This window comes from Phyllopteryx taeniolatus, chromosome 18 (assembly GCF_024500385.1).
Source record: "Phyllopteryx taeniolatus isolate TA_2022b chromosome 18, UOR_Ptae_1.2, whole genome shotgun sequence".
NCBI lineage: Eukaryota > Metazoa > Chordata > Actinopteri > Syngnathiformes > Syngnathidae > Phyllopteryx > Phyllopteryx taeniolatus.
This window is the reverse complement of record NC_084519.1, coordinates 598,918-625,207: the sequence shown is the minus strand read 5'-3', so window position 1 is coordinate 625,207 and position 26,290 is coordinate 598,918. Positions and strand designations below refer to the sequence as shown.

The 26,290-nt window shown below is 45.0% G+C and overlaps 1 protein-coding gene across 5 annotated transcripts in view; it reads right to left on the bottom strand.

The window, feature by feature from the left end:
- Positions 1–26,290, bottom strand: part of mdn1 (midasin AAA ATPase 1) — a 126,999-nt gene that overhangs the window by 99,912 nt on the left and 797 nt on the right. For all 5 annotated transcript variants that reach the window (XR_009785337.1, XM_061753188.1, XM_061753185.1 and 2 more), the window contains exons 3-18: positions 22,523–22,747; positions 20,682–20,789; positions 16,468–16,654; positions 16,187–16,396; positions 14,396–14,527; positions 13,407–13,510; positions 12,159–12,273; positions 9,917–10,095; positions 7,756–7,837; positions 7,507–7,602; positions 6,140–6,252; positions 5,049–5,197; positions 2,805–2,865; positions 2,260–2,471; positions 2,083–2,186; positions 839–983 (exon numbers count right to left, since the gene is read on the bottom strand). Coding sequence is in view for 4 of the 5 variants with exons in the window: in XM_061753188.1 (XP_061609172.1) it covers positions 839–983; positions 2,083–2,186; positions 2,260–2,471; positions 2,805–2,865; positions 5,049–5,197; positions 6,140–6,252; positions 7,507–7,602; positions 7,756–7,837; positions 9,917–10,095; positions 12,159–12,273; positions 13,407–13,510; positions 14,396–14,527; positions 16,187–16,396; positions 16,468–16,654; positions 20,682–20,789; positions 22,523–22,747 (2,222 nt within the window). In the remaining variant the exon portion in view is untranslated. The remainder of the gene's footprint in view (positions 1–838; positions 984–2,082; positions 2,187–2,259; positions 2,472–2,804; positions 2,866–5,048; positions 5,198–6,139; positions 6,253–7,506; positions 7,603–7,755; positions 7,838–9,916; positions 10,096–12,158; positions 12,274–13,406; positions 13,511–14,395; positions 14,528–16,186; positions 16,397–16,467; positions 16,655–20,681; positions 20,790–22,522; positions 22,748–26,290) is intronic.

Below are 26,290 nucleotides of genomic sequence, written 5' to 3'. Positions count from 1 at the left end.
GAGGGGGCAGAGAAGTACATCTCCTAAATACCCATATGGCAATACCTAAAATTCATTTGACTTCTCAAGTCCTCATAGAACAGCCGTGTATGCATTTACTGTGCAACTCCCAAAGGAGGTTGCTGTCAACATCAATTACAAATTTAAGTACAGATAGAAAGGTACTTCCCAATGTTTACACAAAAATTGTCAGTTAAGCTTGTCCTCACAACTCAGTCAGCAAACAACAGACAACACAGTAATAGCTAAAAGACATTGCTTGGATGGCAGCATACGTTTCTCCAAAACCTCTATCTTTAACCTTTATCAGTTTGAACATGAAATATCTTGTCTTTGTAGTGTATTCAATTAAATATAGGTTGAACATGATTTGCAAATCATTGTGTTCTGTTTGTATTTATGTTTAACACAACGTCCCAACTTCATTGGAATTGGGGTTGTAGGAAAAATGAAAAGACAGATGAAGCTTGAAAGTATAACTTTGGGTTGTGTTACTCAAAAATATGTGTGCAGGTTATCTTCTCTACAAAACCAAATTGTGGTCTATTTAACTAATACGTGGTAACTGATAAAATGTTTCATTACATTTTCAATGTTCTGGAAGAAATAGTTGTTCTTTTTCTGACCTTGCCTACCTCCACGTAATTCAAACTATCATATTTGTCCGTGTTGGGGAAATGCTCTACTGAACTATTTGTAGAGCACTTTCAAATTCATGTTATGTTACTTTTATTATTGTATTTAATTCACAAAAAAAAGTAAGAAGAAAAACAAAGACAACAACAACAACAACGTGCAGAATTACCACCTGAAATATCACTTCAAAAAACAAACCTACCAAAATCTCCACGGTCCAACAGCACAAGGGATCCAGCACCGCTCTCTAGCAGTCCACTCAAACACTCTAGAGTCTCTGCTGCTGCTAGATTTATCTCATCGAGCAAGATCCAGTAGCCCTTCTTCACTGCCTTGGCTAAGGTTCCCTATGAAAAAATACAGATTGAAACTGTTCACACCAATGAATACATTTGCATGGTAATTTTACTTTTCCTAACATATTGTCGGTACATTTTTATGTTCCGTATTTTCACGACCATGAGGCGCACTTCAAAGTCTTCAATTTTCTCCCAAGTGGACGGGGCGCTTTATAACGCGGCGCGCCTTGTGTGTATGTGTGCACCGAGTTCCAAAATCTGTAAATGTCGTCGTGTGACTTTGAGGAGCGCTCCGCTTGACTGCCGACACGCTGCTTATAGAGAGGAAAGGCGGCCGTGACGCGGGACACCATGCGGACGTTAAAAGGGGAAGGGTACGCGTGAAAGAGGACGCTAAAGGCACGCCCCCAGTTGGTATGTATGTATTGGCAAAGGACCCCCGAAAATGGCACCAACGAAGAGACGCGCTTACGAAGCACAGTTTAAACCGCAAGCTATCAGTTACGCGGAGGAACATGGGAATCGAGCAGCCGCGAGAGAATTCAAGATCGACGAATCCGTGGTTCGCAAGTGGAGGCCCGGGGGCTAAGGCATCCGTTTTGACCGTTGCCCGAGCTTTCGCGAAAGCCGGCGTCATTGCCGAACAGCCCCCCGGCGCCGAGACTGACTGCGACAATGACGAGGGGGAACGCGGCGTGTTTGGTGGCGAAATTGCCACCAAACATCGCTATGTTTTGCAACAATTAGTTTGCGATGGTCTTGAGACAGTTCTCTGCTCTTCCCCATCATGAGATGTGTCGTGAGTCACAGCTTGAGACCTTTTTGTAGGCCATCAATTAGGACAGAACCAGCTGATATTCATTTGCACTGACATGGAGCTGGATTGCTGTTTGATTAGAGCTTCGATATTGTTTTGGCTTTCCATGCCTTTTTGCACCTCCCTTTCGACATGTGTTGAATACTTTTTCCCTCTGTCATTTCACATTTGTCCACACAACTTAAATTCTGAGCTTATTTGTTCTACTTTCTTTGTATGGATTGATTACTTGGGTTGCTATTTGGTGAGCGTCCATGATACTCCCCCACCTGTGACACTGGACAGGACATGTAGAAAAGAAAATGGACAGCTAGATTGTTCGTCCCTTACCTCAACAAAAGCAAAGATCATGGCTGTCTCACAGGCTCGAATCTGCTGCCGAGTCTGACTGAGTTTTCTTGCCATAAAATCCCACTTCTCCTGCAGTAAGGCAGCTATACATACACAGAAATAATAAGTCAGGTAGACAGGACAGCAATAATAATTGTTTACGCTACCACTATTTACCATTTAAGTTCTCTTGCAACTCTTTAGTGAGGAAAGATTTGCAGACATGGTCCATGAGCTTGAGTAGGTCGTGCCAACGTTTCTCCCTGAAGCATGTCTGCACATGACCTAGAAATGTTAAGTTTTGCTTCCTGGAGTAAGTCTGGGAGAACAGGTCCTCAAAGGCCTCCCGCAGGGGGAGTAGGATCTGCTTGTGGTCTACTGGCTTGTACCTGATTTTGGAAGATAACAGCAAAAATTGTTGCCTGAGGACTGAGGACACAAGGCAATAAATGCATCAAGACAATTTTCTGTTCTTTGTTCTGGGAACGTGGTCATTAATTTCATGTGAAGGTTGGTTTGGGGGGGAAACATTTGTTTATGTTTTTCCCATTCCATTCTTGTAGAAAACTGTTGATCATTGAAACAACTATGGTGTATTTGTCCACACCTTTTGGAACCAAACGGATAACAAAAAGTAGCAGGATACTGAACAGTTAAATTATGTGTGACACTGTAGTTTTTGGTGGAAAATAGCTACTTCTATGATCACTTGTGTAACTTACCCGCCAAGGAGGTCAGCAGTGTCACTCTGTTGGTTCATGTTTACAACCAGCAACCTATGTCCTAGAAGAAATGTAAATGACAAATATCGGTGTAAAAAATGGTGATGAGTGATGGTGAGTGAAGTGCCAGGGTCTCGTGGTAGCCTGCAAGGTAGGAGCATTAGCTTTCCACCCACCTCTGGAAGGGTCAAAGGATGTGTATAAAGTATTTTGGTATTTTCATACTCAATTCATACATGGCTATCCAGACTCACTTATGGCACACAATGACTGACTTACCATTCAGTCAAATTAGAATGATGTTTGATTACAGTGTGGGGGGGAAGAACAGCAGGTTGTTTGAGGTTAGGGGCCAATAGTCACAGACTCGCTTTACATCCAGCAATTAAAAACCTCGGGCTTCAATGCAGCCCTATGGGGGGCACAAGCCAGTGCAAACTTTAGGCCGGTCCCAAGCCCGGATAAATGCAGAGGGGTGCGTCAGGAAGGGCATCCGGCTTCAAACTTTGCCAAACAAATATCAGCGTTCGTCCAAAGAATTCCATACCGGATCGGTCGTGGCCCGGGTTAACAACGTCCGCCACCGGCGCCGTCAACCTGCAGGGCGCCGGTGCAAAGAAGAAGCTAAGAATGTCTTGGAGGTGAAAAGAGTATCAGATCGAGTGATGAGGCTGAAACTTGAAATGGAGGGTGTTATGTGTAATGTGATTAGCGGCTATGCCCCACAGGTAGGATGGGACCTAGAGGTGAAAGATCAATTCTGGAAGGAGCTAGACGAAGTAGTTCTGAGCATCCCAGACAGACAGAGAGACGGAGAGAGAGAGAGAGAGAGAGAGTCATGATTGGTGCAGATTGTAATGGACATGTTGGTGAAGGTAGTAGGGGTGATGAAGAAGTGATGGGTAAGTAAGGCATCCAGGAAAGGAACTTGGAGGGACAGATGGTGGTAGACTTTGCAAAAAGGATGCAAATGGCTGTAGTGAACACTTTTTTCCAGAAGAAGCAGGAACATAGGGTGACCTACAAGAGCGGAGGTAGAAGCACGCAGGCGGATTACATCTTGTGCAGACGATGTCATCTGAAGGAGGTTACCGACTGACTGACTGTAAGGTTGTGGGAGGGGAGAGTGCGGCTAGAAAGCATAGGATGGGGGTATGAAAGATGACTCTGGTGGTGGGGAGGAAGAGTGGGAAGAGCAGAGAACCACTTGGTGGAAGCTGAGACGGGACGAGTGTCGTGCAGCTTTTCGGGCAGAGGTGAGACAGGCTCTCGGTGGACGGGAGGAGCTTCCAGAAGACTGGACCGCTGCAGCCAAGGTGATCAGAGAGGCAGGCAGGAGAGTACTTGGTGGTGGAACCTCACAGTACAGCAAATCATACGAGGAAAAAGGTCAGCTAAGAAGAAGTGGGACACCGAGAGGACCGAGGAGAGGCGAAAGGAATACATTGAGATGCGACACAGGGCAAAGGCTAAGCTACTCCATATTAATACATGTCTGTACCCAATAAAATCAGCAGTCATGTCTACAAATACTTGTGTACGTTTTGTAAACACAATTCAACAATCAAGGCCTATACTGCTTGATTTACTTTCAACATAGGCCTGAGAATGCTTCGTGCGCTGAAAGAAAAAAACCAAAAGCAGAATCCTTGTAAAACAAGATTTTTTGTGTCCCTTTGAACATGAACCTTAATTGTGAACATTTGAATGACGCAAACGGAAACTTTCCTTCCCATCATCCAACCTTTTTCTTCCTCCCTCTGTCCACCATTCGCCTTCCTTTCATCTATTCATCTCGGGCTGCAACCAATTATTGTTTTTAATAATCAGTTAATCAGTCCATTATTTTTTTTATAATAGATTAATGTTAATTACAATTCCATACCTTTATACAAAAACAGGACTATTTCAAATTGATTATGATTCAGTTACTGATTTGATCCATAATGTCTGAAAACAAGTAAAAATGTTAACCGTTTTCCCAAGTCAAAGATGTTTGCAAATGTCTTCTTTTGATTAAACAGTCTAATTATCAGTCTGCTTTATTATTATACTATAAATACACAATGAATATTTACTGCTTTATTATTCGAATAAATTGGATTCATATTTAGCGTTGAGAGACTAAAATTGTGAAGATTTTGGACAATTTGAAATCGATAGTTGTCGATTGAGTCATTCGTTAATGGTTGCAACTCGCCCTTCATCCCTCGTCTCCATCCGTGCAGGGTGAGGATTCATCACCTGTAACTCTGGCGAGGTGTTGCACAGTTGTGGTTTTTCCAGTCCCGGTCTCTCCCACTAATAGAACAGGCTCCTGTTTAGCAATACAAACGGCCAGTCGCTCCAGTAGAACGGCAGCTGGTCGAGTGGCGGCAAAGGTCTGGTGATCACTGATGATAGAGCGAGAGAGAGAAAAAAAAAAAGCATATATGTAAAAATAATTCACATTCGGAAAAAAAAAAAAAAGCTAACACTGCATTTTTAAATCAGTGGTTTTGGCATTTGTGGTTTGGGGTCAAAACGCTTTGGCAGACATGTTCTGCAATTCCCTCAAGGTTTAATTCCCTTGAGGGAATTAATTAATAGATACGCTTTACACAATTTTTATTTCAGTTGACCAAATTTAGGGGAGTTTTTGTCGTCAACCAAAACTATACTAAAAAAAAAAATTTACATGACAAAATTATGACAAACTAAATTACATCTTAGTTCAAAATATTAAAATGAAATAATTTGCTTTCAAAACTAACACTGTGTCACTGGTTAGCAGTTTCGGCTCAGCCCAAATAAAACAATTCTATATAAAATATACATTTAAAAAAAAAAAGAATAATAATAAATGAAGGCTGTATCTCCACAATGTAACCCCAACAATACGTAGTTCTTAGTCTTCACGTTTTCTGCAAATATCTTCAAACATGTACAGTATAATGTATTTAGAAATCAATCTATGAATTTCCTTTACGGGGACTTTCAATGGGAGTCACAGATTGAAGTGCCTGTGATTAAGTTCAGCTCTCCGGGTAGGCTTTTCTGACCATTTTTTGCGTTCTATGCTGACACTGACTGGTATTTGGAATTTTCAACAACAACAAAAATCCATTTCAAAATTGTATCTGGGGCTACTTGTGAGTTTAGCGTATGCACAAAACAGGACCCGAAAGATCCCCGAAGTTGTGATAGATTCAAAAACAAACCAGGAGCATGTACTAACCTATACACAAAGCGTAACCCAGGAAAAAGCACATTTTTTTGCGACATCGTGATTCCTTATAGAGTGACAGAGGGACAGAGGTGGTAAAAGGGCTTGACGTGTTGAATGCTCAACTTACATACTCAGGTGAACTGTTTCAGTCTGCTTTCGGACGAGAGTCACTCTGCCAACCGAGGCCTCGTACTCGGTCAACGAGATGGCGGGCTGATACATCTGGCAGAAGTGCTGCACCTATGAGCGTGATGCGTTTCCATCACAAATACAGTTATAATATTTCACAGAAACAAAATAGCTGATTCAAATACATTCTTTTCATTGAAAAACAGAGATCAGCACGCTTTATTCTTCTCAGTTGTGATTTTCAAAAAAGTTTCCCGTCAATCCTGAATTTGGTTGGGCATCGACTGGTTTCCCTTGCCCCGCCTTGTCCTTATTTTTCAAAAATGTGTTTATGTGCAGTATAAATTTCTCTCCAAAAAGATGAGAATAGTGAGGCTAATTCCTTTATCTTTGCTGTGGACTGAAAACATTTGGATTTGACATCAAAAGATGGATATGAAATAACACCAACACCTTTCCATGTAGAGTTATAGAGCTGAGGTAAGGTGACCTCGGCAAACATTTGCAGCTTGGAAGCACATACCTTGTCGCCATGTTTCTATCATGGATAAATCTCTACTTTTGCAACGTATACATGGGCAACATGTCTTTGGCAATGTTCAGCGTAATTGACTCCACCATTACTTTTCGCCGGGCTCCAATATTGTCGTTCGGAAAACAATGGGAAAGTGGTTCATGTTTCTGACTGGGAAGCAAAGTCAATATCGTACTCGAGCGGCTCCAACTGCCGGAGACAAAGAAAGACGATTCTGATTCAGATTCTGAATCCAGGCTGTCTGCCTGCTGCCTGTAATTTCTTATTGAGGTTAGAAGAGGAGAACCTGTAATGTTTTGACAGAGGAGACCTACTCGTGCGAAAAAAGCTGCACACCTTTGGACAGGTGTGACCTTTTTCTTCGAACAGCGAACTTATGTTCATTGTTAAACCAAAATGCTATTGATCGTGACACAAAATCAGTGCTTCACAGCAAGCCAAAACAGTAGGTAACACTAACAAGAGAGAGACAGTAGTGCTTGCATGAGTGCAGGCGGGGGGTGGGCTGCCAAAAGGCCTTCATAGAAGCGGCCTCGGTCTGGTTACGAGAGGGCATACGTACAGAGCGTATACCCCATACAGGCATGCTATAACGAGTGAATGTGCTTAAAAGGGAAGGAGCAACTGTTACTCAAGCGAGAACAGCAAACTATTGCTTTACGTTATCAGCTGTCCCGGGACCAGAACCGATAGCAGACGTTCACTCAACAGTTACATAGTCTGTGGATGAAAATTAAATGGATTTCCTAAAAAAACAAAAAAATGCATTTCTAATAATCCAAAGTGCGTATAATGTTTATGGACCATCGTTTCGACTTGGCTTGAAATACCTTTTCTTTGGAGATATTGAGCTTGCTTCCAATAATCTCAGCCATCCGCAGTTGGCTTTCAGGGTGAGACATCATTGCTGTGAAGCAGTCAAGAGCCTGATTGAAACAGAAAAAGTACCAAAATGTATCAATCTAACAAAGACAATGGTTAACCTGTTTTTTTATTTATGTTCCATTTGAAATATTTTTTCTAGCACCTAAGCATTAAAAGCATATGTAAACTATGCACTCAGGACAAAAATTCCTTGCCTCTTGAAACACATGATGTGCAGTGGTTGAAGAAGTGCTGTTGAAGTTGACGCTGACCCTCTCGCACCATTTCAGCAAATCTCTAAGGAATGACAAAGACACAAATTGCCACGAAGAGATCTGAAGCAAAGCATTTGTGTCATCATTAAGAAGTGAGGCAACGGATTCCAAAATATTGAAAAAGCAAACATTGCTACAACAAATTATTTCTCTTTTGGGGTGTGGACACAGCTTATTGAACATTTTTAATTGTATGAACAATAACAAACAAGTTTTGTAAATGCGCTCAATTGAGACGTAGGCGTCATGCTCTCTCGTGTTCCTTTGTTGTGGCTTTTCTTGGAAGCGCGCCGGCATCCAAGTTAAGCTCCGCAAGAGAGGATACAGATTGGCGTTCCCGTCGATCCACCTTGCGAATCTACGCTCCCAACCCAACAAAACGGACAAGCTTCATCTTCTGACAAAGACCAGCAAAGACTTCGGACGTTCCCCCGCCCTGTGCTTTACGGAGACTTGGCTTTGTAAACTTGTCCCTGATGTCGCCGCAACGCTTCCCGGCTTCCACCTTCACCGGGCAGACCGCGTCATGGATAGGATTGGGCATCGAGAATCGAGAACCGATTGGAACCGGGAGTAACGTTCCGGTTCTCCCGGAACCATTCAAATTAAAATATTTCGGTTCCCAGTTTCGATGCCTAGTCCTCCAGCCGCGAAGAAGAAGTGGTGAAAAACAACAAAGAAGTGGCGAAAAACAACGAAGAACGCGCATGATGACGTGCTTGTGCAACGGCGAACAAAAGTGTCTAAAGTTCCTGGCAATTACAGTCTCTCACGACCTGAATTGGGCGACCAACATCAACTCCATCCCGAAAAAGGCCCAACAGAGGATGTCGTTCCTGCGGCTTCTGAGGAAGGACGGCCTGCCACAGAAGCTGTTGTGGCAGTTCTACACTGCAGTCATCGAATCAGTCCTGTGTTCATCCATCACAGTCTGGTTTGGTGCTGCCACAAAAAAGGGGCAAACTCCGACTGCAACGGACAATCAAAACTGCTGAAAGGATTGTCGGTACTCCCCCTACCCACCCTTGAGTACTTGCACGCTGCCAGAGCATGCAAAATCCTCTTGGACCCTCCACATCGTGGTCACCACCTCTTCCAGCTCCTTCCCTCAGGCAAGCGCTACCGAACAATGCAAACTAAAACAAGCAGACTGGTTGGGAATCACTGGACTAGAGAATCATTTTGAAGACACTCTGTATACATTACACAAGTATATACAGTAAATGAACGAGTCATTTAAATAGACATTGCTCCAGCTGGTGATCGTTTTTTCTTTAAATTTACTGATCGGTCCAACAAATCCTGATCATGTACAGCCTAGGCTGTACATGTTTTCATTTGTAGGACTATAATTTTGGAATAGTACAAGGAGTAACAAATCGAATATATTTGTTGTTCGCTCGATTACTTCCTCACGAATAGCGAGCGGATATAGACCCCGAGTCCGAGCCTTCACCGCCGCACTGTGTTGGATCAACTTTCTCCCATTCATTCTGCCGTTGTCAGCCTCCCCAGCAATGGTTCCTTTCCGGCTTTGGTTGCGGAGCTGCCACGAATATCGGCTCAACTATGAAACGCCTAATTCCAGAGATGGAACAATGTCCCCAGTCAGTCTCAAGTCTCCATTTCTTTGCCATGCACACTCGAAACCCAATTTGAGTCACCACGGATTCGGGCTACAGAAGCGGTCTTGGGAGAAAATGATTCTATCATAGTTGTTTCTTCAGTATCTTGTTCATTTTTAATGTATGGTACAATTCAAGAAAACAATTGGCAGGATAAATATCATGACAATAAATACAACTCATAGATGAGTTTAAGAGCTGATATCTGGCTGGCCATTTTCCATGGTTTTCTTGAGAATAACCAAAATCAAAGCAAGTCAAACAGAACAAAGTATTATCGAATCAACTGCTTTTTTTCTCCTGTTCGTTGCCTTTTTCTAGTGATATACTGTACCTTTACTGGTACGAGGCATTCCAATGAACCAGGAATTGAAGAAAGAAGGGTGTTCTATTTGTTTCCATGAATGTGTGTGGAACATGCATACATACGGAAAGAGAAGTACTTCTAAGTACACTTGTTAGTGGCTGAGCCATACCTTAAGGACAAAGCTCTCCCCTCCAGCTGAGTGGGACTCTCCTCAGATTTGTACTGTTGGTTTTCATTTGGGCTTCGGTCGCATGACAGGTCTGAATGCCTTTCCCCAGTAAGATGACAGTAGATATCCAATAGACGATCTGCCACCATTGTCAGAGCTGGATACTTCCTAATAACCACCTAAACACAGAGAACGGATCAAATCGAGAAGGTTATTCCAACGACGGTAAACGAAGTTGGTTTAAACAGCAATACAATGTGAAGACTTTTGTTTTTTTTTTGGAGCATTTCCTGCCGACACGCTGCTTACACAGAGGAAAAGCGGACGTGGCTGAGGACAGGGGAGGGGTGCGTGAAGGAGGACGCCCCCGCGCCAGGGTTTTTTGTTGTTGTTGTTGTTGTTTTGAACCGCTTTCCGGGGTGTGCATTGTGCAAAACCACATCGGTTTGGCTAAGGACCCCTGAAAATGGCACCTACGAAGAGACACGCTTACGGAGACGAGGTGGCAGCGCCCGGGCGAGTTACGCCACAATTTGTGAATGGATTGCGGATGCCTGGGCTAACATCTGCTTGCACTGTCGTTCGAGCTTTCGTAACAGCCGGCGTCATTTCTGAGGAGCCGCACAGCAACGAGACTGACTCGAACCTGGCGCGTTGGATTGAGAACTTGGCCAGCTGTTCATTTTCGGAGGACTTTGGTGGATTTGTGGATGAGGATTGATCAAAAATAACGTGAGTACATTGTTAAATACTTCAATAAAGTACAACCGAACTCAGTTTTGCTCCCGCTGCCTTTTTAAAAACATTGTTTTAGCGTGCATGCATGCTACCGTATGTTTTAAGATGGCGTATGTTTTACACTGCTTTGTACATCAAATAATATTTCTGCCGCGTATGATGTTTAATTTAGCTGCTATCAGTCAGTTAAATTACATAATACACAAGAGTCGTAAACGCTTTTTGCAAAAAAAATGAAAGAAAGAAATCTGAAGCAAAAACAATTGAGTAACACCATGGCAAAGCTACTTCCTGGAATGTCTACGAAAGGTGCCCTTGAGAAGAGTGGACCTCAAGCAGCTTGGGTTCTGCTCTTCACCAGTCTTCTTCCAAACCCCTAGACCTTGATTCCCGAATGAAAAGCACACACTAGTTTAATCAGAAAAGAGGACCTTGTACCACTGCCCAACAGTCCACTCCTCCTTCTCTTGGGCCCAGTTGAGACGCTTCCTACGTTGCCCGAGTGTCAGTTGCTTGACCCGAGGAACCCGACAGTTGTAGTCCATCTCCCGGATCCGTCTGAATGTGGTGGTTTTTGAAGCTGTGACTCGCGCCTCATTCGACTCTTACTGGATCTTCTCTGCTTGCTAATCCGCCGAAGCCCACGGTCATCTCTTTTGCTGTTGCATCTTCTCCTGCGACATTTTGTCCTTCCAATAGACTTTCCATTGCTATGCTTGGACACAGCACTCTGTGATCAGCCAGCCTCCTGAGCTATGAACATTTGTGGCTTACCCATCCAGTGGAGGGTATCAATGATGGTCTTCTGGCCAGTTGTCAAATCTGCAGTCTGAAGCAATTTAATGACACCTGGGGAAACCTGTGCAGGTGCTTTGAGTTTAGTAGATGATTAGTGGGTGACACTCCGTTTAAACATTTCTGGCCTGCAAAATTTGGGATGATTTCTTCCCAGTATTCTAATTTTTTGACTTCCTGATTTTGTGAGTTTTATCAGCTGGAAACCCACATTATGTAAAAATAGACAAATAAATACTTGAAATTGTTGAAATTGTGGGCCCTGAATGTAGAATCTCTGAAAGTTTAACTTTTTGAATCAACTTTTCCATGATATTACAATTTTTTGGAAAGGGTCTATAAATAACTATTTGCTCATTGACGTATCCAAGAAGAGCTTCTTTCACATTGGCATTTAACATACAGGAGGCCTCTACACAGCAAAAAAAGCTGTTTTGATACTGTAACTCTCCTCCAAAAGGAGGCAACCGAGTGACTGTCCAAAACTCACATATGCAGTATCACTGAACTTACATTTTCCTTTCATAATTATTTTACATTGCATTTTTTTTGTAAATCAATTACTACGTTTATTAAATATGAACATTCCTATCATAATTAGTTCTTTTGATTTGCACGAGCTGTGACTGATGGATTTGATTCCCGTCTGGTTGTTCACTTTCACATCTTCTTATCATGACATCTGAAGGCTCCATATTGAAAAACCTACCGTCTTCAATTCTTTCCTTGTCATGTTACCAATCTCCAGCTTGGTCCAGTACTTATCCAGCAAAGCTGCATTGGAATTTGGTGGTTTGTGCCAACTGCCACCACTGCAATTGATCCTGCAAAAAAAGAAAATGTTGAACAACTGTAGCTTGTTATACACAATAAAACTCTAACTGACATTTGACGACTACTACTGTCAAAATGTCATTTCCTAAATTCGTTGGCGGGCCAGGGGTGGGTAGTCGAAGTCGACACTTGAATTGGCAAGTTCCCACGCAGTATCAACCCTCTTTCACATGATCAAGGATAGCATTTTCAAAGCTTAATGTCTTTTGTGTGAGGACCAATGCAGGATGGGGGCTTGAGGTTGAACCATGAATTGCCCGAGAAAGAGATAGAACCGATGCGCAAAGTAGGGAGGATAGAAGATGTGTTCAATGTGGACGCTTCAGCTCCTTAGCTCCATGGTCAGACGTGCTGAAAGGCCCCATATTTTGGCTATTTAGACCTTCATAGAGTGACTCCGTAACATGGAATTGGAATAAAAGTGTTCATTTCAATTTTAAAAAAAAAACACCTTGGTTTTGTGATACGAATGTCCAGAAAAAGGCCCCTCTAACAGCTACTTCTGTTTTATCTCCCTTTGTCCAGATTTGGCTACGAACGCCCCTTTCCTTCGAATCGGTTGCCTCCGTGTAGAAGACCCACTTGCGAGAGCACGTGTTTGTAATGTTGACAGCGCTGGCTCGGGAGCAGGGAGGTAGGCGGAGATCTTCGCTAGTGACGTAGATAAGATCAAGAAATTCGAATGACCTGATTTCGGGCCTCCCTGCAAAAAAACATCTAGAACTTATTAACGCGTGGACGACTAATTCATATTTGACATGTTTACTGAGGCACCGGAGAGCCAATATAACTTCCAAATGCTCGAAAAAGTTTGTCTAGTAAAATATGGGACCCTTTTAAGTCACACTAAAGCAGATACGATGTCATCGTGTTTGGTCCAAGCTTATAACAGGCCGTATACAGTCTACCGCATATAACGCGCACCCCAACAATATCTTTTTTTTTTTTTTTTTTTTTTACCCTACATTCAGTGATAGCATTTCCTATTAACAAATGCATAGCATCTTACAGAACCTATTTCTAAACTACTGTATAGTGATTTTGAAATGTTATGAATACAATGAGTGGAAATCCAGTAACATGGCTCGAAATGCAATCTCAGTGGACTTTATGACATCCATACCTTCTTGTTGCAAAGAACTGAAATCCTGGAGATATGTCAATGCAATCCTCCCGTCCTGGAATCATTAATGTTTTATTCTCCATCAATGGAAGGAGCACAGAGATCTTAAAAAATGAAACAAATATTTCAGTGTCGATGTCATTTGTAGAAATTGTATCAATATGTAGGTTGAAGGCTTCTTGACACTCGACCGCGCTGATGTCACGGCGGCTGTCCCGCGCGTAGTTTGCCTTTATACTCGAGCGCAATCCACGCGCGCGGTTTTGAAAATGTACTGCAGTTCACCTCCAAGTCGGGGGTGTCGCTACGACTGGTATTGGCTAGGACACCACAGGGTGGCGTTTCCTCTGCATTTTTTGGGCCATTTTTACTTTCCTTTCCGAAACAAGGAACAAAGCAACAACAATGGCGACCGTGGAACAGTGTCTGCTAGAACAAATAGACCGAGACGACAAGATGATACGTTTAATTAAGCTTCAAAATCGACCGGCGTAGATGGTATGTAGAACCAAAGGGCACGCTGAGTACATCTGCCTCCTACAAGTCTCACAATTAAAGAGGATGAAATAAAGAAAATGGGGGGAAAAACGTGCTGGTGGTCACCGGTGCTCGGGAGAGGACTTGAATTCAAGGATTGTTTGAGTTATGTTCATGTACTTTTAATACGATGCGGCTCTCAAGCAGGCAACATAACGTTACGTAGCCTAGCAAGCTAGTGCTAGCACTAGCAGGTGTATGTAAACATCCCAGCATTCTGTCCAATTATGCTCTCAAGTTTTGGTGTGTGTGTGAAGTAATTTCATTGCAGTAAATTAGCACCCATTATTTCTGTCGTTTTAATGTTGGTTTGAACTGACGCATTAGAATACACGACCTGAATAGAGAACACTTTTTAAGATACTCAGTACACAGTAAATGAACAAGTCATTTAAATAGACATTACTCCATCTTGTGATCGGATCGATGTTGAAATAAGATGTTTAACTTACCACATCTAGTGGTGCATGATCAATGTCTTCCAACAAAATCCACAGTCCTTTCGAGACGGCTTCTGTCAGGGTTCCTGGCTGCCATATGAACTTTCCTGGTATATCAGTGCAACGGTACATCCCAAGCAGTAGCTGTAAAACACGTGAGGAAATGGAGAGACTGAAGGATTTCTTATCATTATGGGGCCTGCTTGCATCTAACCGCTACTAAGCAGTATGATGGGGGGGGGGGGGGGGGGGGGCGCGCCATATTTGCCGCCCTACTTTATGTATGTCAGTTTCTGTACTTTATTTTGGCTCTGTCGACTGGAGGGGAATAAGGAAGAGTGAGGCTACAAGGAGAAAATATAGAGAGAGTGGAGGACTAAACCCTAAGAGTACGGACTGTGATAAGATGGTGCAGAAACTGGTCCAAGGAGGTTGGAACTGATGGAGGAAAGTGTCAGATGTGTCATGTGACAGGAGTCTCTGCTACAATGAAGGGCAAAGTTAATAAGAGAGTGGTGAGACCAGCCATGATGTACGGCTTCTCGACAGTAGCACTGAAGCGAAAACAGGAAGCGGAGCCGGAGGTGGCAGAAGTGAAGATGTTGAGGTTCTCTCTAGGACTGACCGAGCCTCGGATAGGAGTAGAAATGAGCTCATCAGGGCCAAGGGTAGATGCTTTGAAGACAAAGTTAGAGAGAGTAGACTTTGATGGTAGGGAAATGTCCAGAGGAGAGGTAGCGAGTATACTGGTCGAAGGATGATGAGGATGGAGCTGCCATGGCAAGAGAGCAAGAGGAAGACCTAAGAGAAGGTTGATAGATGTCGTGGGGGAAGACAAGAGGGCAATTGGTGTTCGAGAGGAGGATGCAGAAGATAGGTTTTCATGCTTGGTGACCCCTAACGGAAGAGCTCTAAAGGACCCATCTAATGCTGCGAACATTGGCACTTACTCGATTGTTCTGGACTTGAAAACAACATGATGTCTGCAGAAAATAAATTCTATATATACATGGACTATATGATACATACGCATTAATTCAATATTCATATTTCAATGAAAATATATTTTGATTTTGTTAGTGAAATGACTCAAAAGGATTTGAAACTCAAGTGTCGGACTTGACTCGGGACTTGCATGTCTCGACTTGAGACTTGACTCAGGACTTGCCTGTCTCGACTCGGGACTTGAAGGCGAAGACTTGAGACTTATTTGTGAGTTGCAAAGCAATGACTTGGTCCTACCTCTGAGTAAATGCTGCCACTTCATAGCATGGTACTCTTTTTGGTCCACACCAGCTAGATACTGATTGATATTGTCGGAAATACTTATTTCAGCCGCTGTACATCTATACAGCAACTTTTAGCATGCTCGCATTTGAGCTATTCTCTTTCAAAACAAAACCTGACCACAGATGTAAAATCCTGATTAATCTGCCTCAGCACTTTATCTATTCAGGTTGCAAACTTGCTAAATGTTAGCATAATAACAATTAGCATTTAAGATATTCTTTCACAATTGCACCTAACCATGCAGCGCAAAGCTAAATCCTTATCTATCAGCCTTTGTATTTTCTGTACTCACATATTAGCATACCAACAGACAGCATTTTAGCAACAGTCGTTCAAAATTGGACCATTAAAAGGATTTCCAATTTGGTGAGGCCAAAGTTCAAAATAGTTCTACAGGGCACATCCCCATTCTCAAAAAGTCCTTCACAAATGTGAGTTTTGTGAATGTGAGGCTCCTTCAAAAATTTCCACACTAATGTTTCGACCTATTCTTATTTTCAATTGTAGTCTTACCTTACTGTCAGTTTGATCCCCAAGTTGGACCTTTAGAATCTTTGTAGTTTTTGTGTGACCGGTAGCGCCAGCCATAAACTCCACCAGAGCAGTTTTACCACATCCGATAGGCCCCTCAAGGAGCACAGGCTTCTGTGAAGCCACAGCCAATGCCAGTCTTTTCAAACTGAGGCAGGTTGAGTTGACCAGCACCATGTCCCTTTCATTAACCTGCAAACAGCAATCAACATAACACTACGAAAAGAAAATATTACCGTATGTGCCAAATGAAAGGGTCTTACCTGTTCAGTCTGTTTTGGAGTATTTCGAGACAGCACAATGCCACAGATTGACACAACATTCTGAGACAAGTCCTCGGATGCAAACTGGCCCTGGGTGTACTTATTTTCCTTGCGCCATAAGGCTGATCCTTCATTGGCTAACACCAAGGCTTTTTCTACCTCCATCTGCTGAACTTCTTCAAAAGCTCTGAACAAAAGAAGAAACAAATACAATATATATAATATATACATTGAATTCTAATAAAGGCACGGTGGAAGACTGGTTAGCATGTCTGCCTCACAGACAGTTCTGAGGACCCGGGTTCAAATCCGGCCTCGCCTGTGTGGAGTTTGCAATGTTCTTCCTGTGCCTGCGTGGATTTTCTCCGGGTACTCCGGTTTCCTCCCACATCCCAAAAACATGCATGGTAGGCTAAATGAAGACTCTAAATTGCCTGTAGGTGTGAGTCCGAATGGTTTCCATCCATCCATTTTCTACCGCTTATCCGAGGTCGGGTCGCGGGGGCAGTAGCTTGAGCAGGGACGCCCAGACTTCCCTCTCCCCAGCCACTTCATCCAGCTCTTCCGGGGGGATCCCGAGGCGTTCCCAGGCCAGCCGAGAGACATAGTCTCTCCAGTGTGTCCTGGGTCGTCCCCGGGGTCTCCTCCCGGTGGGACGTGCCTGGAACACCTCACCAGGGAGGCGTCCGGGAGGCATCCAAATCAGATGCCCCAGCCACCTCATCTGGCTCCTCTCAATATGGAGGAGCAGCGGCTCTAACTCGGAGATCGTCCCAGATGACCGAGCTTCTCATCCGATCTCTAAGGGAGAGTCCAGACACCCTGCGGGGGAAACTCATTTCGACCGCTTGTATCCGGGATCTTGTTCTTTCGGTCTCGACCCGCAGCTCGCGACCATAGGTGAGGGTAGGAACGTAGATGGACCGATAAATCGAGAGCTTCGACTTTCGGCTGAGCTCCTTCTTTACCACCACGGACCGATACAAAGTCTGCATCACTGTAGACCAGGGGTGTCCAAACTTTTTGCAAAGTGGGCAAGATTTGATCAAATGAAAATGTATGGGGGCCGACCATTCGGCCTGACATTCCTCGAACCATTACCATTGTAAATTAACATGTAAATATGTAACTATATCACTTTGCTGTCTGCAGCTCGGTCGATATTGCAAATGAGAATCTGTTGTAAATTGCATTACCAGGATAGTTAAAGGTTAAAATGATAATAAATGAAATACAAATGAACTATCTTAGGAACGTTAACAGACATTTTTTAGAAACATTTATTCATTTTGTTTTAACAAATCACATCCCAGTGCATTTTGACAAAGAATAATAGTGACTATGCAATCTGGTTTGACTATAGTATAGTCAAATCAGATGACAGAAATCTGACAAAACTGTGGTTTGATCATCACCAAAAAAATCAATTCACTGAGACTCGTAGCTCACCTTTGTCGAATTTTCATTTGAGTCAGGGGCTCTTGTGAAAAAGCGCTGCTGTGCTATCAAAACAGCTGCCAGTGGCTTCAGTTTTTCGGCACGTTTGTTCGCCGTTAGCATGTTTCGTCTGGTAGTGCCTCTTAATATTCAATTCCTTGAAAACAGCCACAGTGTCTTGGCAAATTAGGCAGACACAGTTGTTTCGTATGGCAGTGAAAAAATCCACTTGTCCTGGACACGGCGGCCCTCGTTGTCAACTTTCCTCTTTTTAGTTTCAGTCGCCATTTTAGAAATGGGCTAAAAACATACCGCAGGGGTATAGGTTCACACAGGGGTCACGCGACGAGAGTGCGGCCACAGGTCTACTGCCACCCCCTGGTGAAATATAAAATGGCTTTTTTTGTGTGTATGTGTGTATTGTTTACTGTGGTAAACTGTGCTGGCGGGCCACACACTATTGATTTTATGACATGATGGGGCCGGAGGAAATTTGGACACGGGCCGGACTTTGGGCATGCCTGCTGTAGACGCTGCACCGATCCGCCTGTCGATTTCCCGTTCCATTCTTCCCTCACTCATGAACAAGACCCCAAGATACTTGAACTCCTATACTTGGGGCAGGATCTCATCCCCGACCCGGAGAGGGCACGCCACCCTTTTCCGACTGAGGACCATGGTCTCAGATTTGGAGGTGCTGATTCTCAATCGGCTGCGAACCGCTCCAGTGAGAGTTGGAGGAAACGGCTTGATGAAGCCAACAGAACCACATCATCTGCAAAAAGCAGAGATGCAATACCGAGGCCACCAAACCGGACCCCCTCTACATGTCGGCTGTGCCTACAAATTCTCTCCATATAAGTTATGAACAGAATCGGTGGGGCAAAGGTCAAACCACATACTCCCGAAGCACCCCCCACAGGACACCCCGAGGGAATGCCTTCTAAGTCTACAAAACACATGTAGACTGGTTGGGCGAAATCCAATGCACTCTCGAGGACCCTGCCTAGGGTGTAGAGCTGGTCCTCTGTTCCACAGCCAGGATGAAAAACACACGGCTCCCCCTGAATCTGAGATTCGACTTCCCAATGGACACTCCTCTCCAGCACCCCTGAATCTGCCCCACAACATCCAGAGCCTTTAGGAACTCCGGGCGAATTTCATCCACCCCCGGGGCCTTGCCACCGAGGAGCCCGCCTCAGAGAACCCAGACTCTGCTTCCTCATGGGAAGGCGTGTCGGTGGAATTGAGGTATTCTCCCGACCGACTCACAATGTCCCAAGTCGAGGTCAGCAGCACCCCATCCCCACTATACACAGTGTTGATGGTGCACTGCTTACCCCTCCTGAGACGCCGGAGGGTGGACCAGAATTTCCTCGAAGCCGTCTGGAAGTCTTTCTCCATGATCCCACTGCCGGAGTTTTTGCTTCAGCAACCACCAAAGCTGCATTCTGCTTGGCCACCCGGTACCCATCAGCTGGCCACAGGCCAAAAAGTCCCGATAGGACTCCTCCTTCAGCTTGAGGGCATCCCTCACAAACGGGTTCGGGGATTGCCGCGACGACAGGCACCGACCACCTTACGGCCACAGCTCCGGTCGGCCCCCTCAGCAATGGAGGCGTGGAACATGGTCCACTCAGACTCGATGTCCCCCGCCTCCCCTGGAATATGAGCAAAGTTCTGTCGGAGGTAGAAGGTGAAAGTTCTTCTGACAGGGGAGTCTGTCAGACGTTGCCCACGTGAGCATTGAAGTCCCCCAGCAGAACGATGGATTCCCCAGTGGGAACGCTCTCCAGCACCCCCTCTAAGGACTCCAAAAAGGGTGGGTACTCTGAACTGCTGTTTGGTGCATAGGCTGAAATCCCCCAGCAGAACGATGGATTCCCCAGTGGGAATGCTCTCCAGCACCCCCTCTAAGGACTCCAAAAAGGGTGGGTACTCTGAACTGCTGTTTGGTGCATAGGCACACACAACAGTCAGGACCGGTCCCCTGACCCGAAGGCGCAGTGAGGCTAACCTCTCGTCCACCAGGGTGAATCCCAATGTACACGAGCAGAGCCGGGGGGCAATCAGTATACCCACACCTGCTCGGCACCTCTCACCATGGGCAACTCCAGAGTGGAAGAGAGTCCAACCCCTCTCAAAAGGACTGGTACCAGAGCCCAAGCCATGTGTGGCGGCGAGCCCGACTATATCTAGTCGGAACTTCTCGACCTCACACACCAGCTCAGGCTCCTTCCCTGTCAGAGAGGTGACATTCCACATCCCCCAGCTTCTGTAGCCGGGATCGGATCGCCAAGGTCCCCGTGTTCGGCCACCGCCCAGCTCACACTGCACCCGAACCCTACGGCCCCTCCCACAGGTGGTGAGCCCATGGGAAGGGGGACCCACATTACCCTTTCGGGCTATGCCCGGCCGGTTCCCGTGGGTGCAAGCCCCGATGTGGAGTTTGCAGTTTCTCCCCCGACCTGCATGTGTTTTCTCCTGGTACTCTGGTTTCCTCCCACATTCCAAAAACATGCATAGTATGTTCATTTAATACTGGAAATTGGTGTGAATGTGAGTCCGAATGGTTTGTTTGTTTATATTTGCCCTGTGATTGCCTGGCGACCAGTTCAGGGTGTACCCAGCCTCTCGCCCAAAGTCAGCGGAGATAGGCGCCAGCACAACTGCGACCAAAGTGAGGATTAGCGGTTTGGAAAATGGATGGATGGATGGATGGATGAATCATTAGATATGACACAGAAGATACAGACGGAAAACAGAAAAACACATACCTGATTTTCATTTGCAGAATCTCATCACTTGTCAGAACCTTACTCAAAAAGATGGTTTTCTGATTATCAGTCATATGAGAGACCAGTGCTAAACAATGAGCAGTGTACCTGTTAGAGTAAAAGAATCAAGTGTCATTTGTTTGGGGGGGTGGGGGGGTGGAAATATCTCAGGATAGGGTAACAGAAGCTCAGGCGTAAGGACTTAGAAACCTTTGAACCCAAAGGGTCATGGTTGGAGTCCCGCTGCGAACAAAAATAAAATTCAACTCCTTGATGGAGAGATACTCATCACCCTTCTATCAATATACTCACTCTCTCTCTTCTGGACGTGTTCAAACTATCAAAATCTGGTCTCTCTAACTTTGTCTCCAATACATCGAACCTTGGCCGTCCCTCTGATGAGCTCATTTCTAATTTTATCCAACCTGGTCACTCCGAGAGCGAACCTCAACATCTTCATTTCCGCCACCTCCAGCTCTGCTTCCTGTTGTCTCTTCAGTGCCACTGTCTCTAATCCATACATCATGGCTGGTCTCACCACTGTTTTATAAACTTTGCTCTTCATCCTAGCAAAGGCTTTCACTGCAGATCACAACGTCATCTGCAAACATCATAGTCCACAGGGGGTTCCCGTCTAACCTCATCTGTCAGCCTATCCATCACCACTGCAAACAGGAAGGGGCTCAGGGCTGATCACTGATGCAGTCCCACATCCACCTTAAATTCTCCTGTCACACCTCACCACTGTTCTGCTGCTCTCATACATGTCCTGTACTATTCCAACATACTTCTCTGCCACTCCAGACCTCCGCATCCAGTACCACAGTTCCTCTCTGGGTACTCTGTCATGGACTTTCTCTCGATCTACAAAGACACAATGCTCGCAAATACTCACTTCTGTCTTGAGTCTAGCCTCCACTACCCTTTCCCATAACTTCATCGTGTGGCTCATCCACTTTATTCCTCTATAGTTCCCACAGCTCTGCACATCAGCCTTGTTCTTAAAAATGGGCACCAGCACACTTTTCCTCCATTCCTCAGGCATCTTCTCACGCGCTAGAATTCTATTGAACAAGCTGGTCAAAAACTCCACAGCCACCTCTCCTCGATGCTTCCATACCTCCACAGGAATGTCATCACGAGCTACTGCCTTTCCATTTTTCATTCTCTTTAATGCCTTTCTAACTTCCCCCTTACTAATCATTGCCACTTCCTGGTCCACCTGCTGCTTCTACTCTTCTTGTTCTCTCATTTTCCTCATTCATCAACTCCTCAATGTAGTCTTTCCATTTGTCCAGAACACTACTGACACCAGTCAACACATTTCCATCGCTATCCTTAATCACCCTAACCTGCGACACATCCTTCCCATCTCTATCCCTCTGTCTGGCAAACCTGTACAGAGCCTTTTCTCCTTCTTTAGTGTCCAACTTTACATATACGTCATCATATACAGAAAGTATTCATAACCCCTTAAAATTGTTCAGTCTGTCATACTGCAGCCATTTTGCAAAAATCATTTAAGCTCATTTCTTTCCTCATAAATGTACACACAGTAAGAAATTGAAATGAATTTTGTGCAGTTTATTTAAAAACAGAAAACCTGAAATATCACATGGCCATTAAGTATTCAAACCCTTTGCTCAGTATTGAGTGGAAGCAACATTTTGAGCTAATATAGCCATGAAGCGTCTTGAGACGGATGCAACATCCTCTGCATAGGATCTGCATTACCTGAAAAACTTCGGAATTGATCCTGCTGCTGTTGTCAACGCAACAGAATATTTGTCTGTGGCTCCGCTTTCACCCACAAGTGGAAAAAGGAGGAACAAAGTTCTTACCCCCGAACCATGACGTCGCTCATGAGCAATTGGGAAACACATGGACTCCAATCCCAGAGCTTTTCAAACTTGGCACAGTCACTCTTGAGGAAGCGAAGGGTTGCAGCCATGAGGTCACGCAGTTTCATTCGTCTAGGACCATACTGAACAGTCGATGCCTCTTCACTGGTAAAGAAGAGTCTCTGAAACACTGGAGGTGTATCATTGAAGTACCTTGCAGAAAACCTTACAGTGATAAGCAGAAAAGAGTTGCATTACTTTATTTTTATCCAACCTTTATTTATCCAGGAAAGGCATTGCTCACCTGACCGCAAACAGACGACAGAGCAAAAACAAATCCAGAGACAACAATCTGTACAGTGTGATGGTTGCATACCAAATTGCTGTACATGGCGAATAGAAGGTTCAAAACAGGCAGGTTCCCTTACTAACTTTTAAAATAACGTGAGTTTTATCATTAGTTGCAAATCTTTTGGGGAAGAAAATTGAAAAGATTGACCAAAAGCAGTGCGGACTTTAGGAACGAAGAGTTTCATAAAAGTGCGGGAACGGAGAGTGCGGGTGGTGAGCAGAGCGCGACGGTAGGGTGGAGTCGTACCAATGAAATTGTCCAGGAAGTAGAGTTAGCAGTGAGTCACAAAGCGCATGGCATCGTGGTATACTGTGTCGAGCTTTTGGAGCTGTGCTTTTCGAAGCTGATCGCTACAGGGCATCTCTGTAATCTCATTTTCAAACTTTCCGTTTTCACTTGCGTTGCTTGAACGCCACCGCTATGGTTGTACGATTGAAGCTTTGTGCCTCTGATTTCCCGTCCGTCCACTTCTAACCGAACGACTGCAACGAGCTACTCCTGCAATGCACGTTTATATTTTGAAAGCGTTCCGTCCCTTACGGTTCCTACATTTACGCAACTTCAAACCATTCGCTGTGACTACTTTAATAAGTCAACAATTAATGAAGTCACATGCGAAGTTTATGAATTAACCGTTTCAGGCCGCGAATTTTCGACACTTTTCGTCTCTAAAACAAGCCAAACGACTCGTGTATATACAAAATCAATTTGGCTCCCAAAGCCAACACCACTGTAAGTCATTACATGTATTTAAATGAGTCTACTGACATTATCATATTCAATTGACCGAAGCTAAAGAAATGAATTGATTCGATGAGTCAAAGTTGCAATTTAATTCAACGAGCTGAATTGACTTAACATTCCAGGGTTTCCATCAGAATTGTTCGAAGTCATCAAGGTGTTCAAATAATTGCATCATGCATCAATTTTAATTGGATCCACCAAACGAGAAAAATAACGTCATTTTCTTCTCACTATAGTAACTCCCCTACTGTTTCAACGCACGTTCCCCAACCGCGCGATAAACCATCGCAGCACAGCTCGCGAACGCCGTTGAATTGTTGAACAATTTCGTGCCTCGATCCCCAACCTACGTCTTTTGCGTAACGTTATTCTAACACAAACACGTATATCAGACCTCAATTTGACTCACGAGTCTAAACGCGCTGACGACCCTAAGAGCCCAGTTGCGTATAACCAACGGGTACTGCCCACCTGTCACAATCATGGCTCAGCTTTCATTCATCCATCCATTCATCCCGGGCGATGCAGAATCCGCCAAAGACGCGAGCCTCGAGGTCTTCAATGCTAACGTAGCGCAACTTACGAGCGACGGCGAACACAAAACGTCGAAAGAACCTCGCTCGAAAGACTCTGCTGCGCGGTTTTGAACTTAGTGTCAAAACAATCGCTTGCTTTCTGCGTGTAGAATAACCACACACAAGAAACACTGTCGCAAACCGCAGCATCCGAAATTTTGCAACGAGTTGACAAAACACCCACCAGAAGGTGGATAAACTTGACCTTATCAAGGTCACGTCTAGCCAGGAAGCAAGTCGCCAAATTGCGCAACTACCAGCCGATGCGTCGTCCGACTATCGAGCCCTCTGTCAGGCTTTGTCCCGTGAATTTGACCACCCAGAAGCCGTAACCATCTCTGACTGTTAAACAAGGGGGGCTCGAAACACCACGGGTATGCGGATTTCGGGATTTTAAACCAACCGAACATGGAAGATGCCAAACATTTCAAAACGCTTTTCATTGAAAACTTTCACCCGAATAATAAAAACCATTTGGGTATGGACGCACGCCGTCCAGTTTGCAACTGCGCGACTTGGCACCTAAAGGCTTCGCTATGCAGAAGAAAAAGACCCACACGGAGACATAGGATCCCAAAATTCTCAATATGTATATTTGCAACAATCACTCGTGCCGAGAAAACTGACTCCTGGCCCTATTGACCCAAACGCGACACACCCAAACGGTAGTCGTCCTCGTTCCCGACCCCGCAAGAACGTCGAAGACGTGCCGCCGCACAGGCAGTTATCGGGGTTTATCCGCGGCTCGGTAAACAGAACGGCCCGAGCCCCTTGCCCGACGTCCTCGCCCCAGGGCCCGATCGCTCCGTTTTGACGGTCCGCGTGAACCCTGACGTCCACCCGTATTCGCCTAGTGATCCGCTTCTAACGGATCATGGCCAAGCACACAACCGACCCCTGCCATGACCAGGGAGCACCTGTTGCTAAAGCCAAACCTCGGCATGGCAACTACGCTCGAACGAATACTACAACATGACGCTCTCGTCGACGTGACGGTTATGTCCGAGAATCTGTTCAACTTACTTGATGCAAATTGCAGCACGCGGGCCGGCCACGCCGCAGTGACTTCGCCTTAACGAACACCGAGGTGAACTACATTGGACTACCGGGCCCCATAAAGCGAGAATGGTTGTCTGTCGACTGGCCGGCGACAAGCGATGGCGAGATGACGCTTCATGAAGCATTGTCACACTTGAGCCATCGGTTGGAGTCACGGGTCGTGTCTTGATGCTTCATTGCACACGGAACCGCCTGCTGGCCAAGTGCATAATCACAGGCAGCTGCATCTTTACCACATACAGCTAGTTGGTGCTGCGTTGCATTTTGCCGTCTTTTTGGCTCTCGTGGATGACTGTGTATTACAAAACAATGTTTGTAAACAAGTCATTTCCCAAACATAAAGTGTAAAATAGATTCTTTTTGAACATATTCCGTGTGCTTAAAATGTTCATCACCACTGGTATGGCAGGTGGTATAATGTCACTTTGGGAAAATGGCATGGGCTTAAGCGCTATTAGACCAGGGCGTGCCGGGTCAGCGGGCAGCAGCCTCTTTCCGAGATTCCGAGGAGTGACGAATCGCCATCTCTACTGTCCAGACTGCTGTCAACGCTCTCCAAACTACACAGTCTTTATCCAAACACCCACATTTTGAATGGAGCCTGCACGAGGGACTGAGACTGCCGTCAAACCTCGCAGCAAACCCTGAAGCGCTTCCCGAGACTTCGGACGCCATCGCTTCGTAAAACGCCGCCTCCGTTACTCGACACGCGCCTCGAAGACTCGGCACATCTCGCGACATCACGACTGGTGACCGGTTCAGGGCGCACGCCGCCTCTCGCCCGGTCAGCTGCGATATGCTGGATCCAGCACGCCCGCGACCCTTGTGAGGATACGCGCTATAGCCAACGGATGGATGGATATAAACACAAGCTGCCGTTTTCAAGTACGTCTGGAAAATCTTTAGATTTACTGACCATAATTCATTGCCCTTACAAGAAACAACAGGAATCGAAGACATTTCCCCCGAAAGGTACAGTGTGAAGGCATTTAATGGACAGTCACATGGGATGACTTATTGGCTAAAAAGTTCCTGAAT